The sequence below is a fragment of the Corvus cornix genome, chromosome 3 (genome assembly GCF_000738735.6).
Source record: "Corvus cornix cornix isolate S_Up_H32 chromosome 3, ASM73873v5, whole genome shotgun sequence".
NCBI classification, from domain to species: Eukaryota; Metazoa; Chordata; class Aves; order Passeriformes; family Corvidae; genus Corvus; species Corvus cornix.
Genome location: NC_047056.1, coordinates 65,743,574 through 65,759,859, shown reverse-complemented (window position 1 = coordinate 65,759,859; position 16,286 = coordinate 65,743,574). Strand labels below are relative to the sequence as shown.

Genomic DNA, 16,286 nt, shown 5'->3' with positions numbered 1-16,286 from the left:
CTGCCCCAGGAAAGCACACAGGGGCTCTTGAAGGCAGCAGCATCCCAGTGCAGAAAAACCAGTAAAGCCAGGTCCCAGCCTCTTCCCAGGCTGGAAGTAAAGGAGCAAATCAGGACAAGAGACACACAGACTGGTAAAATTGTCCCTAAGATCAGCAATACACAGTATAACAAAAATTGATGCCTTAATGGTGGGCAGGCCAGTTTATTTAATGCAGCAGTTGTATTATTTCAACAGAAATATCTTTGAGCTGCCTTCCTGTCACACTCTGCATTTGGCCAGCTCTTCAGCTTTCACACTCTCTCCTTTACAATAAACCATACCCCCACCTGACCAGAGAACTGTCTGCATCAATTTCTGAAAAATCTCATTCAAAAACTGTGCCAAATTCTGAGCCTAAATTAAGTCCTGTCTATTCATTTCTCGTGATGCAGCAACTCCAAGTATGTGCCAAACTATGTGCTTGGCTCTTACCAGCTATATACAGAACCCCAACAAAAGCTGAAAGATAATTTTTAAAATTTTCCTCAATTGGGTTATCTTTCTGAAATGAAAATTGTGTTCTGTTACCTTGATATAAAAACTGGACCTGCATTTCAAAAACTTGATTTGTTAGAATACCATCTCCATCAATTTGATTCAGTAGACAAGAAGTTCTTTAATGCGCACAAGCCTTCTTCAGCAGAGGGGTGAGAATGGCTTACTTTCTCTAAGATCCTCACAGGAGGCTCTTCCTCTTGTGCCAGCTCACTGACTGATTCATATGTACGTGTAAAACTCTTTGCAGTTCAGGGAAGTGCCCACCTCAGCATGAGAAGAGATTCTTCTTTAAAAAGTACAACCATCCTGCATGAAGATCTCAGTACACGAGCCCTGATATGAATGTTATTATTTGCCTTTGGGGGTGTGCTTTTTGCATAGGATTTCACGTCATTCATCCTTATTTTAATAATTTTGTGTACAAGCAAGGGCATGGGCACAAACTATGCGTCCTCAATAGAGTCTAGAGCATTGTTATTTATTACAAATAAATCATCTGCATACTAATTTCTTATCTTTCCATATTAAAAGAGGTAAATCTACACAGATACCAATATGAATCTAAGTCAGAGTTCTCATCTGGGCTACAATATGACTATGTATACATTGTTGTTCAGTGGACTGCAATATATAGATATTTTGAAAATCAAATGACATTTTTTTTGTCCCCTTCTCCCTCAGACAGTGCATACCTGTAGTGCCAGTACACTCCTGGATTCTTTTCTTACTGTCTTCCTCTCTCCTTCTTCTTTGTTTTTCCAACCTCATTTCTGAAGATGGAGTTGGATTTTGCAGCTGTGAGGACTAAGTTCTCTATTAAATATAATCATAAAAACAAAAAAGTAAGTGTAGGCTCTGTTCAGTTTCATAAAGGCAGGATATTTTCCAGGCCCTGAAATCACCCCTATTTACACTTAACCCAGGAGCTACATTATTTGGGGCAATTCCAGGCAATGAAAACACAATTCCCTGTAGCATGGCTCCACCTCCAGTATTTTGCTATGAATTTTCTTTTTACTTTATTTTGCAATTTTGTTGTTTAAAATATACTCTGTTACCATTTCCTAGTGGCACTGTCTCAAAGCTTAGCCAAATACACACTGAATAAAAGAGAAGTGACACAGTGAGCCCCTCTGGTATGATATAATATTGCCCACTCTGAGCAATTAAAGTTGAGGAAGACTTAATCATGGAAGTAAATGAGAGCCTTTCTTTTCCTCATCCCAGCTTCACATTATTGGCAGCCTACTAAAGTCTGTGCAGACATTAAAAAACACATACCTTACCTGTTTGTGCTCTACTGAAAACCTGATTTTCTTGTGGTTTCCTTGCGTCAAGCCACTTACTCTCTCAAGCTGCAGTCTTCCTCTGCCACCTACCTCCCTCTGCCTGAAATATTATCTAAAAAAGTAGAAAGAAAGATGCTTCCAAAATGAAAGCATTTACAGGAATTAAACTCTTTGTACAAAACCACTTTCTTTTTCAAAACAAAATGGGAAAAGGTATGACTGTGCAATCAAAATCACTGATACTGGACATTGCAGAGGAATTACATCAGGAGTTTAGTGACTGTATTAATAGAGCTGGTGCATCAGAAACTTCAAAAGAGCAACACAGCCTTTTTCTGCTTTCACATGTTAGCAATTTAACAAAAGAGGAAAATAAAACATAAAACCCCCCTATTTTGTGCATGGAGGCAATTGTTAGGGAAAATTTTCACTGAAATAATCTTTCTTCCCTGCACACAGAAAAAAATATGTACTGTAGATATTATATACAAATACAAAAAAAAAATGTATCTTGGTGAATGAATCTCAGAACAAGCCAGATTCACCTTTCTGATGGCTCACTGCTGAGAGGGGGAAAGAGGTGCACAGTGATTCAGCTCAGATCTGAATGTGCCAAAATACCTGCATCAGAAAAGCTGATGCCTCCGCCTCTGAGGGCAAAACCAACTCTGTTACTATGCTGACTTGGGAAAAAACTTCCATGAACATTCCTATTTCAAAATCAAGCCCTAAATTCAATGCATTCAGTGTGTTCTCACACATGTGAATGTATTCCCTCATGACAGCTCTGGATTTCCCTTCCAGCCCTGCATAATGATCTCTTCATCTGCCGCCATCAGTAGAGGAGAGACAGGTGATGCCTCTGGCCTGTCAGGGCTGGGCAGGACGGGTGAGTGACACGCACCAGATGCTGCACCCTGAGCTGGGCTGCAGCTCCCCTGGAAATACATCATGGAGTAAAAATCAACATGTACATTCCAGCTGCTGCAGAGCATGTCACTGGAGCAGACGTGCTGTCACATGTACAAATGCACACCAAATAGTATCTGTACAGTGTGATCAATTAGCAGCTAACAGTTAATTCTCTGAGGTGTAGGGGGAAAAAGGAAAAGGGGGAAAAAATCACACCTTCAAAAGAAAATCAAAATTAACTGTACAAGCTCTCTGAGGTTGAAAACCAAAATAAAACCAGGTTCTCCAAGATAATGAAGGAGACAATGAAGTCAGTGAGATGTGTCCCCTGACTTTCACTTCGTGTTTTACTATATTTATAACACTAATTTTTATCTTTAATGTCAGTTAATTCAGTGCCCACAAAAACTATCAAGCCAGAAGCTCTTGAGCCTAAAGTCTTCTGTATTAATACAGACCCAGAGGCTGGACCTCAAAAACATTCCTGAGAACACCATGGTAACAGTTGCCAAGCCCTAAAAAAATAAAAAGCTTTTAGGGATATGGAGCACAAAGACAAGATAAGAAAGAGGAACAGCATTATCTATCTTAATTCATTTCAGCCAAATTTGACCCATGTAGACCCACAAGTAGTACATTCAGCTAGAAGCTAAGTATGTGCTGAGTCCTACAGGCAGATTGAAGCATTAGAGATTTAAAGAGTAAAGAGGAGAGCAGGAATAGGAAGACCAGTGAAACTGAATTTATCATCTCATAGAGGAAACACTGCACAATATAAGTGATACACACAGCAAATAAACAAGAATTGCAAGACATAAGTCAACACACAATCTTTAGTATTTAGAAATATGACTATTGTCACATAGGAGTATAGTACATTAGCAGTGTATAGGAATATTTGCATTAGTTAGTTTGTGGTCTGTGCAAGATGATCATCAGTAACTTGAAAGCTGATATAAAATCACACCAACAAATTCAGCAGGTAGCATAGTAACAAGAAGACTGGTGAGTAAAGTGGGAATTGGGACATTTGGCAATACCTTGAGTCCATTGCTGAGTCTCTTGGCATTCTCAAGAACAAACAGCACATGAATGGAGCTGTTTGAAGAGTTGCACATCTACGACCAAGGAAGAAAAGTGATGGAAAAGGTCTTAGAAAGGATGACTGTACAAGGCGTCATGAGCAGGTGTCATAGGCTCACATGGGATCATCACAGTTTTCAGGCCTAATTATTTGCAATATCAGATATGTAAGAGTTTAGAAGAGGTTCCAGAAACTTCCAAGTACCATCAGCTCTTCACCACCATGTTTTCTATATACTTGTAGTATCAAAACTAAAAATACTGTGCTCATCACAGTGGGAGAGCACATCAGTATGACGTCTTTAAAATTGTGTCATGGCAAAAAAACCCAACAGCCATAAGCATCAATTGCTAAGAAGGTATTTTACTTTGTGTATACTTTCAGCAAGAGAAATGTTAGAATAATAACAAATTCTTGCCTCAATATTTTTAAAACAATGTTGAAAATGTTTCATAGGTTGCAAATAAAAAAGGTACAAAAACTATTAGAGGAATTGCAGTAGAATTTTTTTTTCCTGCCCATTTATTTGGCAGGAAAAAAATTATTTTATGAAATAAATAAGTTTCATAAGAGCAAATATTACAAAGGATAAAGGAAAAAGCAAAAGGACTGTTTAGATAAGTGAAGTAAGTCATTATATGAACCAACAGCTGGAAGCTGAAGCCAACCCAACTCAAGCTGGAAGTGAGAAACACCAAAGGCTGCTTAGCAAGTGGCAAATGGCTGCAGTGAGGACTGGATTCTCCACCCACCTCATGGTATCTTCTATTTGGAAAAGCATGCCTTTCTGCAAACTGTTAAAATTTACCTGATCTTCTAAATAAGTTTATTATGAACAGCAAGAATGATATATGTGGTATAATTGAAAAACCAGAAAGGTCCCTTCTGGATGATAAATACTTAAATCTTTTAATTGAATGCGATACTCCCTGCTCAAACCTTCACACACCGGGGGCTGGCAGGCCAGCACCAGACGTAGGATTTCCAGGGATGATGAGCAACAAATGTGATCCATGCCACCACTTTTTTGTCCCAGTCTTTCTGAATGTTGTTTTGCTTGATGATCTGTTTGCTAGTCTGGTAAACCATTTGCAGTAGTACCCAATTCTTGTTTTGTGAAAGGTTCCAATTTAGTTAGAAGATAACACTGACTTGCTTTAGAAAAATGTTTTCTGAGGCAAGTTGTAAGTTTCTGCATCTCACTGTTTATCAGAACCCATCATTCTTTATTGCTAGCAAGATTTTCTTTTCATATTACTGCTGTGAAATACTTACCAGTGTATGGCTTAGGAGTAGGCCCACGCCAGTGCTGTAATGGTACACAGCCAGTTCTTAACCTATGTCCTTCCCAAAATTATGCTTTCTTTTACTGCTGTCATAATTTTTTCTCTGAAGTAATTCAGCTGTTTCGTTCCAAGTCTTTGTAGTTCCTGATGTTACTCAAACCAACTAAAATCCTTTAGTTAAGACCAAGGAAAACTATTTTTATATAATTGTAAACACACAGTGAGATCATTAGTGAATATAGTTTCTGATCATTGGTTTCCAGGATGATTTCCTATAGCAGCACTAATTTCACAGATGCACCAAAGAAGCAAAATAATGCCAGCATTTTTGCATGAATATTTGTATTGCTCTGCAATAAGACACTGAAGTTTACTTGTGTCTTACACTGCACAGTTTTACAGTTGAATAACTGTCTATAAAAGAGACTGAATTCATACCGAGCCACATCAGACCCAGTTCCCCTTACATACAATTGAGTGTGAGGTAAAATCTCAAAATTCAGCCCTCAAGGAGAGATTCTTCAGGGTACACAAGCCAGACCATCAGCCACATTGCAGCACCCAGTCACACATGTTGCTGTTACACTTTGGGTTTTTCTACACAAGAAGGGAATGCTCAGCCTTGGCAAGTGTCAGGTCCTACCTTTGCTATGGCACAGAGTCCTGGTGAAGGGCTGGTCCGAAGATCAGGAAGGCATGCTGTGTCTTTGGAGCAGGTGTTCATTGGACTTACCCTCTGAGAAATGGGCTTTTTCTGGTACCTTGCCCAGCATAAACACCTTTGAAACAGGCACAGATCTGTGTGTGCTGGGAAAGCTCCCTGCCCCTCATAAGCAGGGACACAGAGGTGGAGTAAGATCCTGTTGTCCTGAGTAAGATCCCACAGTCTCTCACTGTGAGGAGCGAAGGGCTGTTCTTTAGCTGACTGCTTTAATTTGGACACCAGTGAGTGAGTCCTTCCCACTACTGTGACTATTTGCTTACTGCTCAGGAAAGTATATATATATATATATATACATATATATATATATATATATAATTATAGAGTATATGATACATTTCTTATTTTAAAGCCTAATACCCAGAGGTCATCCCCTCATTTTCTTGACCATTGACACAAAATTGGCTCTGATGGGGGAAGGAGCAACGCTGAGGCAGAACCCACAGCCACAGTGTTTCAGGCTGCATTGGAGTAGAAAAACCAAATTTCCCAAACTAGAATAGGGAGAAAAAATTTTGCTTAAACATGAATTTTAAACCTTGCACCTGGTGCAGGAAACATTGAAACATGCTCATCAGGCACTGAAATATGATTTTATGAATGACAGGCATTCAAAACAATTTCTAGCACTTGGAATATAAAAATTGTATTTTGGAGAAAACAAAATAGAGTTGATGTTTAGTTATAAACATGAGGTTTTTCTGCTAAAATTTGTTTAAATATTTCCAGGTCTTCAAAATTCAAAGTGTTCATTCTTTTTAGATTTTTCCCAACACTACTGTAACCAATCAGCACTTGAAAACTGAGTAATATACTTTCTCTCATATTTTCTCTATTTTTTCTGCTTTATTACAGGTGCTTAAAACAAAACAAAATGGGTCTCTTCTCACAGCTGTTGTGACCCATACCATGAAGCTGAACATTTCAAAGACTTGATATTGAAATGAGAAATTACATCTCTGTTAAAAAATAATCTGCCTCCTATGCAACTCCTCTAAAATGAGCAATGAAGATACATTCACCTGTTTACAACTTTGCATGTCGTACTCAGCAGAAAGCCAAGGAGTAAATCCAGTTTACCTTCACAAATTTGTTGTTTTGACGTGACTTTGCCCTCGGCGTAGTTTTAGTTTCTATTAAATGCAAAAGCATTGCCGTTCCCGGGATTTGTAATGATTCAAAAGTTTCTGGGGAGATTCCTCCTCGGGAGCAACTGGTTTTTCCTCCTTCAGTTTATCAGACCTCTCAACTTCTGTGGCTTTGGTGGTGGCATTTTCCGGCGGACGCCGGACTTGGTGGGATTTGGAGGGGGTCACCCAGATCCCTGCCTTTCCCGGAGCTCCGCTTCGCCCCGGCCAGGAGCGGGGCCTGACGAGGTGGGGGGCGGCCGGGGCATTCTCCCCGGGGGCAGCGGGGCAGCACCCGGCACAGGAGGCACGTGGAATGTAACGAAATAAATGAAATAAAATCAAAGGCAGCGGGAGATGGGTTCACTCACTGGGTAAGCCCCCATCTCCCGCCGACCCCCGGTTCCCCCCGCAGCCGCCTGCCGGTCCCTGCGTGGCCGGAGCTCCCTCCACGCCTCCCGCCCCGCTGCTCTCGGGCAGTCCCGGCTGCGGAAGGGGGGTCTCCCTGCTCCCTCCGCCGCTGCCACCCGCCGGGCCCGGGGCTGAAATTCTCCCGGCGGCCGGGGAGCCCCTCCAGTCCCGGCGTATTTGCGGGAGGGAGCCACGCTATAGGAAGGGCGGAAGGCAGGGAAAGAAGACAGGGAGGGGGTGTCAGCATAGCCCAGAGCGGCCTCATCCCCCCTCACTCCTCCCACCAGTGCGTGGTGCCTCTTAACCCCCAGGAACCTCCCTCCCGCGAAGCATTAGTCCACTTTGCAGAACACGAGTTGAGAAAAAAATTACTTCTCGGCCGCGGCTAGCCATGAGCTGTTTGGATGTTATGTACCAAGTCTACGGTCCTCCCCAGCCCTACTTCGCAGCAGCCTACAGCCCCTACCACCAGGTACGTGTAGGGGACAGCGGGGAAGAGGCAGAAGGTGGGAGGGGTATCGTCTGGAGGATGGCCGTCTGGGGCCTCACCAAAGGGAAAAAGGGAAAAGGAGAAGGGGAGGGGAAAGGGGGGGCGGGAGGGGGGGAGATCTGTGAGCCTGCGATGGTGAGCGGAGCACAACCGCATCCCACCTTGGCGCGGGGCTCGGCAGGGTACGTACCCCGGCGGCAAACGACCGGCTACGGGATGCCTTGGGAGAGAGGGTGCGATTTTAACCCTCAGAAGGATTTTTAGGGTGTTTGTTTGCTTGTTTGTTTGTTTGTTTTAAAATGTTTGCTTGTTTGTTTTCTTTACCGGGACGGGCTCCCTCTGGGCGCGGCGGGTCGGGGTAGCGATGTCCACCGTGTGTGGGGACCGCCGGGAGCTGCGAGGCCGGGCTTCCCGGGGCATCGCTCACCCCTGCGCTCCGGCATCCCGGCCGCTGCCGCGGAAGCCGCTTCGTGCAGAGATTTTACAGCCGCCTCGGAGGGCTGCTCCGGAGTTACGCTCTGGAAGTGGGGGTGGCGAGAGAGACGGGAGGTTGAGCGGTTTCCCCGGTTTGACGAAGAAGAGGAAGCCGCTGCCGTGAAGGGGAACAAGGGGCTACAGGATGCTCCCCTCTGCCGGGGCGCTCTCGGCGGCGGCGGGACCCCGGCCCGTCCCGTCCCCCAGCCCTCCCGGCTGCCAGCGGCGGCCGTCCCCTGCGAGACCCTCGGGTGCTTCGTGGACAGGAGCCACGTCTCGCCGCCTCACTGCGCGTAGCTCCGCCCGGGTGGTCGCGGGTGTCAACTAATCCCGAGTTTTCAATAAGATGATCCCTCTGCCGCGGGGATGTTTCGGGCACGCACGGCCCGTGGTGTGCGGGGATCTGCTGGCGCCGGGACGGGCACCGTCCCGCGTGGGTCAGGCTCGGCTCCCCGGGCTGCACCTGCTGCACACCGCTTTCCTTTTACCCCTCTGCGTTCCCAGTTTTTCCCTCGCCCTTACCCCTTCCAGAAATTAATTCCTTCCTCCCCCAGCATAACGAAAAAGGGGATGGATATGGAGAACAGCGCCCAGTGCCCCAGGCGGGTGCAGCGCCGGGCCGGGGCCAGCGGCGTGGCGGTCCCTGTGCTGCCTCCGGCGCCCGGCAGCGGGGCCCAGTACCCGTCACAAATAGCAGATGATGTCTTCCCCCACCTTGCCTTCCCTCCCACCACCCCTTCAGCCCCTGGCACACGGCTTATGACATTATTAAGGGGGATGATCATTACCTCAATGGCCGAACAGGGAGCCAAGCGGAAAGGCGGTCTTCGCGACGAGTGACATTTTTAAATATATCGCGCGTCTCGGCCCAAGACTCTGCCCCGTCCCCTCGGTTCTTCCCCCGCCGGCCGCCCCAAGGCTCTGTCCGCAGCGGCCAAGCCCGGGCTCCGCGTCCCAGCGCTTATTGCTAAGAAACTCCCAGCAGTTGCAGACACGCTATTGCGCATGAAGACGGGAAACATCCGACAAACTTCAACGCCCGCCGTTTTCCCACTCGGCGGAGTCCAATAAAAGGAGATTAGCCTTGTAGTAAATACCTGGAGCTTCTTGCTGTCCAGGGAAATGCTGAGTTTTGACATGAAATGTGTCTAAGACTGCCAGTCTTTTCCCCCCCTCTTTCCTTCTCCCTCGCCGCAGTGGGTTACAGGGCACTCTTTTGCACCAGATTTTCGGAGCCGGGGACCGAGCGGCTCTCGCTTTCTCCCAGCTACGGGCGCTGCTCCGTGGGTGCCCGGCCGTCGCCTGCCCGTGCCCCCCGCCCATGCCCCCGCATTGCAGCCCCTTGGCGGCCGCCGTCGGCTCCGGAGCCAGCTCCAAAGCGGCTTCTCGTGCGGGGCTTGGAGCAGGGGGAGCCGGCGGTATGACCCCCACCCGGCTGCGCCTTCCCCACCCGGAGGCTGTCTTGCTCCATCCCGGCCGGCACCTGTGGGTTTCGGGCCCCCAGCCCTATTTGCAGTCCCTTGGTTGACCCCGGACTACAGAGGGCGATATGAGGGTATGGGGATTGTGGTGTGTGCTGAGGAAACGGCGGGCAGCCGAGGACCAGTCTTTTGCATCCCCTCGGAAAGACCTCGGGAGAGGGTTCGGCGCTGCACGCCGGCTGGCACAGGACGGGCCAGCGCACCTTGGTGTGCTGCGTGACCGGCTCCGTTTTCTTTCCTTCCCTATAGAAACTCGCCTTTTACTCCAAAATGCAAGAAGCCCCGGAGAGCGGCAGCAGCGCCAGTGCCGGCAGCTCCTTCTCCAGCCACCCCGCGGCCAGCATCAAGGAGGAGGACTGCAGCCCCGAGAAGGAGCGACCCCCCGAGGCCGAGTACATCAGCTCCCGCTGCGTCCTCTTCACCTACTTCCAGGGGGACATCAGCGCCGTGGTGGACGAGCACTTCAGCCGGGCGCTCAGCCAGCCCAGCAGCTTCTCCTTCGGCAGCGCGAAGGCGGCGCGGAACGCGGGCTCCTGGCGGGGTGAGCGCGCAGCGCGGTGCGGGGGGCGGCGGAGGCCCCCTCTGGGCCGGCACCTCGTCCTCACCTCGGCTGCGCATCCCGGCTCTCTCCTCCCTCCCACCAGCGGCTGGTGCCCGGCAGGCCATCCTCAGGCCAGGAGCTGCCAGCTGCTTGGCCCTTTTAGGGTAAAAAAGGAAAGAATAAAGCCCTTCAGATTATGCTGGGTGGACATGGCCCAGGGGGATAACAGCCTGGGAGGCGGTCAGGGGAAGCAAATTGTCTTTTCACTGCAGGTGCTTTACCTGGAGGGGGCTACAGCCCAACTAGCAGCAGAGTGACCCCCAAACTATGATTGTGATGAGTGCATCCCCCATTGATCCTTTCAGCTTTCACTTTAGAGTGGTCATAGTGATGGGAGCAAAGCAAAAAGCAGATGTGGGAACCATCTCATCATCTTCCCACCTCTAAAGAAATTATTGTGTGTGTCCCTGTATCTTGCCCTGAATGTATCACCACCCTGATTGCTGCTGGAGCACTGACAAGGACTCTTGAGTTTCTGAAAATGAGGGCTTCCAGACCTGCCCATGGCCATGTGCTGTCATGGCTTATGCACAGCTCTCCGTATCCGTTCCTGATTCACACTGGACAGGCCCATGACAGTACTCAGGGCAGAGGGGAATAACCTTCCTCACACTCCATCTGCCAGAGAGTTAGGGCTGGCACTTCCTTGTGGGCAGTCTTAGTAACTCTCCCTCACAGGGCCACCTGCTCGGCCAAGGCTGGTTTCCCAGTCCCTCCATGAATTGCTGTCTGTAGTGTCTAAGAATATTTCACGGGTGAGAGATATTCAGTGCTGGAATTGATGGCAGGAGAGGAGGTTTTTTGCTCATCATGAACTGCTTCCCCTTCTCCCTAGCAATGCCAAGGCTCAGAGCTGACATACTCCCCTGGTAAAGAAGTATTAGGAGCATTTCTTTCAGGAACAGTGTGCATTCCCAAATAACCATGCATAACATCTATTTGTGCTATTAATAATCACCAGTCCATCTTGCATGTTGCTTACTGGGCTAAGAAAATGTGGGGCCCTTGTCCTTTGCCCTGCCAATCTCCAAAGGTCTGCAGAGGGCTTCCCAAAAATGTTGACAATATACCTAAGAAACAGGCCAGTGTAATAGATGGAGAATTGCCCCCAGATATTTGAGTAATTCAAGCCTGCCTTTAGTCACATCGCTATTACTGCCCACTTTGCAACTGCACTGAGGCATCAGCCACTTTCCGTGAAGTGTTGGGCATAAATGCTTAGACAAGGAGGTTATGATGAAAACAAACAAGAAAAACCCAGTCCTGAGAATTTCAGTGGTGTGTAATAGCTCTCACTCTGTTTCCACCACTGAAGAAAAGAGATGTTTCTCTTGCCTTAGATAACAACTTTCTGCCCATCTACATACTAAGAGAAACCTCGAGCAAATAGTTGCAGTTTCATGGATAAGCCATAGGCTAGGTGTGTTGGATGTTTAGTTGGAGAGGAATCTGTACTTGTTTGGAGCAAGTTCTTGTGTTTGGCAGTTTTTCGTGGAATAAAGGGAATGAAAGGTCTGGTTTGGGTGGATCAGGGAGGGACAGAGCCCTAGGGAAAGGAGATCAAGGCTTGTGGGGCATGCTCTTTGCTGACTTTCTTTCCCACTTCCTTCACCCAGATGGGTCCTTTCCAATGAGCCAGCGCATCTTCCCACCATCCTTCTGGAACAGCACGTACCAGCCCTCCTCTGTCCCAGCCAGCCTGAGCAGCCCCCTGGCAGCTGCTGCCCACAGCGAGCTGCCCTTCGCTGCTGCCACTGACCCCTACGCACCCGCCTCTCTGCACGGTCACCTGCACCAAGGCGGCCCCGAGCCCTGGCACCACGCCCACCACCACCACCACCACCACCACCACCACCACCCCTACATCGGGACACAGAGCACTGCCTACCCCCGCCCCACCACCATGCACGAGGTCTATGGGCCCCACTTCGACCCCCGCTACGGATCACTCCTGGTGCCCACTGCCTCCGTCCGCCCCCACCGCCTCACCCCCGCCTCCGTATCCACACCAGTCAGTCCCCCCTGTGAACTGGGCAAGAACGAAGCGGGCGCTACTGCGGCCTGGACAACACCGGGCCCCTTCCCCAATGCAACGGGGGACATGGCACAGAGCATCGGCCTCAATGTGGACACAGGTAATGAGCTGCCCCTGGTCCCTCCAGGTCCTGGCTCAGCTGCACCTCTGATCCCTGACTCCATACCATCCAGAAGGACTCATGGGGGGTGGCTGAGGTTCTGCTGTGGGGGAATGAAGTGAGGGTGGAAGCCCCATGTGTGACACCTGAGCTCTGCCCTGGGTGGTCTTCTTGGAGCTCTCAGGCCAGGCAACTGAGGAAGGGAGAGGAAGGATGGGACAGGCCAACACATCATATCTCCACAACATTGTTTGAATTTCTGATGCCCTCAAACATGACCTGAGGCTACAGGTTGCTTTGAGGTACTCTTATCCTGGCCCTGGCCTTGCTCCTGCATTGAGCAGTGAGAATTTTGAGCAGAATGGAGCAGCCCCAAAGGTTGCTGCTTGGCCCCATTCCTGTGCTGCCCTGAGGGGTCATTTCTAGACACCACGCAGTTTCATGAACTAGTTCCTCTCCTTATTTACCTATTCCTTCCAGTTTTTGAGATGAAAGCACAATTGCATTTGCTGAGCAAAAAGGCAGTGGTTCTCCCCTGGTAATGCCTGTTGGGGTGTCTTGGAACCAAGGCTGTGACTGTAGTGCTGACAAAAATGGGTACACAGGTATAGTCAGCAGTGACAGATCCTGAGTCAGTGGTTGTGAAGGCAAGGAAAGTCTGCTCCATGCTGGTTTCAATATTGCAGCCAGTAATGGCTCCTTATGGTGTCCTCACTTTAAGCAGGAGGGACATGTGCCTGTCTCCAGTTTGGCTTGGGCTCTTCTCCTTGTTTCACAGCCTTCTGGGGCTCTGGAGATCCCATGCTCTAGACTGATCTCAGCTGGCAAGAAATGCAATTTGTTTTCCTCTGTCCTTAAATGCCTGTACCTATTTTTCTTCTTCCTTTTTTTCTTCTCTCCGTTCTCAGGTTTGCAACCTCAGGATAAAAGCAAGGATCTGTACTGGTTTTAGAGCTGTCCTTCATACTTCTTCCCCTGGCTCTCCCCTGTAGCTCTCTACCCGTTAGACATGGTGGCATTCAGAGCTGAAATCGGGTCAGTTTGTAACAGCTTCTGATCTTGGTTTGCAGCTCGCCGTTACTCCTTCTGTGGTGGATCCCTTCTGAGCTGATGTGCTGACTCAAAGACTCTCAGATCCCCCCTTACCCTTTTCCAAGCCCACCGTGGCCCTGCTGCTCGGGGAAAGACAACGGGATTTAAAAGGACCTGGCATTGCAAGGGGGATACTTTAGACTTACTTCAGAAAGGGAAGGCCTTCTGTTGCAAGAGGAGAGCCAAAGACATTGAACTTCTATTTAAGCAGACCCCACACCCAGACCTGCAGCCAGACTACTCTGAAAGAGTCAAATGACATCATGAATGGTGATGCAAAACCCCTGGCCTTCATACAGGGAGCAGAGGAAATTGTAGAGTTTTTTTTAGTGGTGTGAATATTTTTTTATGGCAGTGAAAGTTATTTCTTGAATGCAAACATGGCAAGGCTACTCAGCAGTTTTGAACTGGATTTTTACTTTGCATTATAGAAAAGTAAAAGGAGAAAAAACTGGAACTCACAAACATTTTCGGACTATCGAGGAACCAGTCAGATTTTTCAGCTTTGTGGTTGTGAGTGGCAAGTGTCTGACTGAAGCCACCTGCCCTGGACTTACAGATATGCAGCTGTTCCCCTCACAACTGCTTAAATCCCAGAAAGACGAAAACCAAGGTGGCACTTTTCAGAGTTTGGCACATTTGCATTGGACGTATGACAGTTGTTGGGTTGGGGGTGGGGTTGTTTGGTTTTGGTTGGGTTTTTGGTGTTTTTTTTTTTTTTTTTTACAATAAACATTTTCTGGTGAAAGTAAAACCCTCTTAAAGCAGGGGGGAGAAAGGGATATGATGAAGAACGGCTCACCTTCAACCCAACAGCCTTTAAGGGGAACACCAGAACGAAAAGCACGTGATGGACACTTGGTCTAAGTTGCCTCTAACACTTTCCTTTGTCTACTTGTTGCTGTCATTTGCCACTTTAGTAGTTGTTTTGTTTGGGGTTTTTTGAAAGGGGGAATTAGATATTTAACAGTAGCAAAGCTGTATTAAAGGTATCTCCTTCTTTCACCCTGTGTACTTTAATGAAGTATTAAAGCTAAATAAGAGAAACGAGGCAAACTGGAAACTTCAGGATGAAGCAGGAAAAGTATCTCTCATGTGGAGGAAGTGAGTTATTTTATTATTTTGCATGAAAGATAAATAGACATCCTAACAGTTGAAAATATTTTCTTAGTAAGTAAAATACACAGCGATAAATACAAAAGATAAGAAAATATGAGACCATTGCAGTGCTATATTTTAGCGTATGGTGTGTCTGTAAGATTGGTAAAAGTAAGGGATCTGCTCAATATTTTTTCTGCTAGAAGAGGGGACTGTAGCATACAGAATTGCTATTGCAGTGGTAAATTAAAATGTTATTACCAGGTGATGAATAATTAATGAAAGAGAGCAGAAATGGCACTTACCATGTACTTAAAAGCTGATTTTTTATAGACCAAACATCTGATCCCAGTACTACTGTGTTTTCGGGTTTTTTTCTTGTTTTTTTTTTTTTTCTTAATGTAATGTCTTTGAAGCTGACAAATTTTAAAGCACATAGTAGGAGATTCCTGACATTACCCCCTGACACTAGGAGAAGCAGTAGAAAATGGACTTTTGTGCTGCAATGAGAGCTTTTACCTTCCACACTCTCAGAAAAGCTGGCATAATGTTCACCGTGTGTCACAAGTGGCATTATGAATAATCCAAAGTGGCATTATGAATAACCCAAAGTTACTTCTCCTAGGTTTGGTGGTAACTCAATTTCTGGGAAAGAACAGGAATCTTAATAGAAAGAGTTTGACAAAGCAGCATGAGTACATTCTGTGAGAAGCTGACAAGGAGCACCCCCAGCCAGAGCTTAGCAAATGGCAGGGGGAGACTTGCCCTGATTCCTTCAGCCAGACAAACCGGTGGGCATTTTTCCCTCAGCCTCCAAATAGCCAGAGCCCAGACAAGCTGCAAAGGGCAAGGGAATCACCCCAGAATTTACATTATTGGTTAAACCAAAAACATTCTGTGGTGTTTATCAAGGAAGAAGGCACCAGCTTTTTGCAGGAGAAAAGTAACTAAAAATGGCATTTAACTGCAGAGGCTTGAAGTTAGCAGGGTCATTTTGTGAGCATTTGCCTGAGGGTTTTTTCAGGCTGTTTATAAAGGTTTTTTTTTTTAAAAAAAAAAGATAAATCTGAGTCTATCATTGGTCGCGCTTCACCACAGTTATTTCTTTTTTCTTTCTTTTTTTCTCCCCTCTTCTCTGCAATTCCTAATGAGGAGGGCTGAGTGACACAGCCCAAATACATTTGGAAATATTCATGTAAGCATAAACCAGTAATTTACTACATTGGCATTTACAATTAATTTTGACTGTGAATGTATTCAAGCATGAGAATTTATGCAATGACTACATGAATATTGGTTTTGGCATTTGTTCTGTAGGTACGTTTTTTACTGTTGTGTCATGAAACCATCCAAACACAAAAGCCAAGACAGCGGCTCAAGGTGTTAAAAGTTCAAACAACTTTTTAAGAATGCTCCTACTCTGGGTGGACTGCAGCCTGAAAGCACACATGTCCTATTTTGGCTAATCCTTGCAGTTTTGCTCACTCTGTGTTATTCTGACTCCTGAAGGACCGCTCACAGCACCAACCTTTAAGGCTTGGGCAC

At 47.0% G+C, this 16,286-nt stretch overlaps 1 protein-coding gene and 1 long non-coding RNA gene across 2 annotated transcripts in view; one reads left to right on the top strand and one right to left on the bottom strand.

The window, feature by feature from the left end:
• Positions 1-4,278, bottom strand: part of LOC104691134 — a 31,544-nt gene extending 27,266 nt beyond the window's left edge. The window contains exon 1 of the long non-coding RNA XR_005604025.1: positions 1,233-4,278. This is a non-coding gene — a long non-coding RNA (uncharacterized LOC104691134). The remainder of the gene's footprint in view (positions 1-1,232) is intronic.
• A 3,448-nt stretch (positions 4,279-7,726) lies between these two features.
• On the top strand, positions 7,727-15,720 carry VGLL2 (vestigial like family member 2). Its single transcript, XM_039567970.1, has 4 exons — positions 7,727-7,842; positions 10,065-10,356; positions 12,033-12,551; positions 13,622-15,720. The coding sequence occupies exons 1-4, from the start codon at positions 7,762-7,764 to the stop codon at positions 13,660-13,662; spliced, it is 933 nt and encodes a 310-aa protein (XP_039423904.1). The 5' UTR covers positions 7,727-7,761; the 3' UTR covers positions 13,663-15,720.
• The last annotated feature ends 566 nt before the right edge of the window (positions 15,721-16,286 follow it).